Genomic DNA, 3,183 nt, shown 5'->3' with positions numbered 1-3,183 from the left:
TCATTCTAACTCGTCCGCGTCCTCCTCTCTTTCGCTTTCTTCTTCAAAAAAGACAGAACCTTTCTGACGCCGCAAACGCACGGAACAACGAGCTAGGGTTTGGGGTTTAGAGCTAGGGTTTGGGGTTTAGAGCTAGGGTTTAGGGTTTCGAGCTAGGGTTTAGGGTTTAGAGCTACGGTTTTAGGCTAGGGCGAACGTTCAGAGTTGAGGCCAACGGTTTAGGGTTTGGGGCTTGAAGCTTAAATTTAGGGTTTAGGGTTTGGATCTAGAGTTTGGGATTAATATCTAAACATCAAAATGTGGGGTTTAGGGTTTAGGGTTTAGGCTATGGCTGAAGGTCTAGGGTCTGCGTGTAGGGCTTAGGGTTTACATCTAGGGTTTAGGGTTTACATCTAGGGTTTAGGGTTTGGGGTTTGTCTCACCGGCTGCCAAATGTGCAGCTGATTATCGTTTGCCACAGACGCCACCAACTGAGAACAGCAGCGAACGCAAAACCCTAAACCCTAAACCCTAAACCCTAAACCCTAAGCCTAAAACCCTAAACCCTAAGCCCCAAACCCTAATCCTGAAACCCCAAATCCTAAACCCTAAACGTTAACTCCTCAAAGCCTGACATTCACAGAGTGCGCTTGAGGCATAAGGCACTAGGGTTTAGGGTTTAGGGTTTAGGGTTTAGGGTTTAGGGTTTAGGTACGTGGGGAAACTGCTCTTCGCAGTTCCACGAGGCGTCGTAGACGTCGGCGCGGTGGCCCCCATGAGTAAACTGCAAAAATAAATAAATAAATAAATAAATAAATAAATAAATAAATAAATAAATAAATAAATAAATAAATAAAGAAATTAAATAAAATGAAATAATAATAATGAGGGTAATAACGAGTAAAACCCTAAACCCTAAACCCTAAACAAGCGACTGTCTGCACGGACTCTGCAAGCGGCGCCTCCCGGCAACCCTAAACCCTAAACCCTAAACCCTAAACCCTGGCCCGTAAGCTCTATTTCGCGTCGATTCCCAAACCCTACGCCCTAAACCCTAAACCCTAAACCCTAGCCCGTAAGCCCTGTTTCGCGTCTCGCCCCAAACTCCAAACCCCAAACCCTAAACCCCAAACCCTAAACCCCAAACCCTAAACCCCAAACCCTAAACCCCAAACCCTAGACCCCAAACCCTAAACCCTAAACCCTAAACCCTACAAGCAGCTCGGGGGGCCCGTCTTCCGCGTCTTCGGGGTCTTGTTCCTCTCCCGCTTTTTCCAAATCCCACAAAAAAGTGTATTTGTTGGAATCTCCACTTAAAAGAAATGAGGGTTTTTGAAGAGAAAAAGAAACTGCAGAAACTTTGCATGCACTTGGCCCTTCGAGTGTATGGACAGCTGCGCTGGGCCCTTCGAGTGTATGGACAGCGCCGCACAGCCGCCGACGGTCGTACAGTTGCAGCAGCTGCGCAAACGCCCAAACCCTAAACCCTAAACCCTAAACCCTAAACCCTAAATCCTAAACCCTCAGCCGTAGGGAAGTCCTGCGGCGGGAGCAGTGCGCGCAGCGTCGCCGCCAGAAACCCTAAACCCTAAACCCTGGACCCGAAACCCTCAGCGCTGCAGCAGCGCACCGACCTCCTCCAACCCTAAACCCTAAACCATAAACCCTAAACCCTAAACCCTAAACCCTAAACCCTAAACCCTAGGCTCACCCCGTCGTCGCCGCCGCAAACGAACAGCTCGGGCTTCAACGGAGTCGTGGCGAGGCAGTTGATGGGACTGCCTTTGCAAGTCACCTGCGGCGCACAAGGGTTTAGGGTTTAGGGTTTAGGGTTTTTAAGAATCAGGGTTTAGGGTTTGGCGTTTGCAGTGGTCTAGCCCTCCAACTCTCACCTTGCCAATCGGCTCTTTCGGGGCTTGGCGGATATCCCAACTGCGCATGCAACACAAACCCTAAACCCTAAACCCTAAACCCTAAACCCTAAACCCTAAACCCTAAGCATAAAAGCTAATATACCAAGTGTTTACTTATCGGCTCGCTCACTGAGGTCCCCAAGCGCTCAGCCCGAAATCTTAAACCCTAAACCCTAAACCCTTCACCCAAAACCCTTAACCCTAAACCCTCAACCCTAAACCCTAAACCCTAAACCCTCACAGAGAAGCCACACTGTCTTCTGCTGCAGCAATAAGAATGTCTGCTGCTGCCCAGCAGCAAGAGTTTAGCCTCGTTGGCATTTCGCAAGCTAAAACACTTTTGGCGCCTTCTGTTGCTGCAGCAAACATCTCCAAACCCTAAACCCTAAACTCTGGACTTTAAACCCTAAACCCTAAACCCTAAACCCTAGTTGATTTTATACACTTAACCCTACTTGGCCGTAAAGCACAATTGCAGAACTGCGCCGGCGAGAGCTTGCGCGCAGACTCTGAGCTAAGTGCATCCCCCACAAAAGCTTAGGGTTTAGGGTTTAGGGTTTAGGGTTTAGGGTTTAGGGTTTACGTTTTAACTGCAAGGCAGCAAAGGCGTCGTGGACGGCCCAAGTCCCGTCAGAGCCACAAGAGACAATTTGGCCGCCGCGGTAAGGGTTCCAGCTCAAGCAGGTCCTGAATAAACCCTAAACCATAAACCCTAAACCCTAAACCCTAAACCCTAAACCCTAAATCGGGATCCCAAGTGCGGGAGGCGCCGCATGATGGTAAAACGAGGGTTTAGGGTTTAGGGTTTAGGGTTTAAGGTCACCAGTTGGACTCCCGAGGATGAGGAAGCCTCTTAACCACTTTTGTTTTGTACGAAGAGAGGCCGTAGTGGAAACCCTCGTAGTCTGCGCCACAAACCCCAAACCCTAAACCCTAAACCCTAAACCCTAAACCCTTGATCCTCGGGGGAAGCCAGCAGCCTAGGGTTTAGGGTTTTTAGTCTGACCGCCTCTCTCTTTGTATTCGTTTGTTTGAGTGTCATCAAAGGGGCCAACAGGCAGCTCCACCTAAATCACAAACCCTAAACCCTAAACCCTAAACCCTAAACCCTAAACCCTAAACCCTCCTAGCTGCCGCAAATCTCCAAACCCTGGACCCTAGATCTCTGTCCCACTCTACGAAGCCAAATCCTTCCGAACCCAAAGTTCTGGCCACGAGCCCCAAACCCTCCACCCTAAACCCTAAACCCTAAACCCTAAACCCTAAACCCTAAACCCTAAACCCTAAACCC

General features: G+C 49.3%; 1 protein-coding gene across 1 annotated transcript in view; it reads right to left on the bottom strand.

Annotated features, from left to right (window-relative positions):
• Positions 1–3,183, bottom strand: part of ENH_00071970 (WD domain, G-beta repeat domain containing protein, putative) — a gene marked incomplete at both ends in the record, with an annotated part of 3,452 nt that continues 269 nt past the window's right edge. Inside the window, 9 exons of the mRNA XM_013577565.1 lie at positions 1–63; positions 423–470; positions 1,195–1,440; positions 1,691–1,774; positions 1,872–1,911; positions 2,134–2,248; positions 2,476–2,579; positions 2,716–2,797; positions 2,899–2,959. Coding sequence (XP_013433019.1) covers positions 1–63; positions 423–470; positions 1,195–1,440; positions 1,691–1,774; positions 1,872–1,911; positions 2,134–2,248; positions 2,476–2,579; positions 2,716–2,797; positions 2,899–2,959 — 843 coding nt within the window. The remainder of the gene's footprint in view (positions 64–422; positions 471–1,194; positions 1,441–1,690; positions 1,775–1,871; positions 1,912–2,133; positions 2,249–2,475; positions 2,580–2,715; positions 2,798–2,898; positions 2,960–3,183) is intronic.

Source organism: Eimeria necatrix, genomic scaffold (genome assembly GCF_000499385.1).
Source record: "Eimeria necatrix Houghton genomic scaffold, Enh_scaff702, whole genome shotgun sequence".
In the NCBI taxonomy this organism is placed as follows: domain Eukaryota; phylum Apicomplexa; class Conoidasida; order Eucoccidiorida; family Eimeriidae; genus Eimeria; species Eimeria necatrix.
Note: the sequence above shows the minus strand (reverse complement) of the source record. Positions and strands in the feature narration are given on the sequence as shown.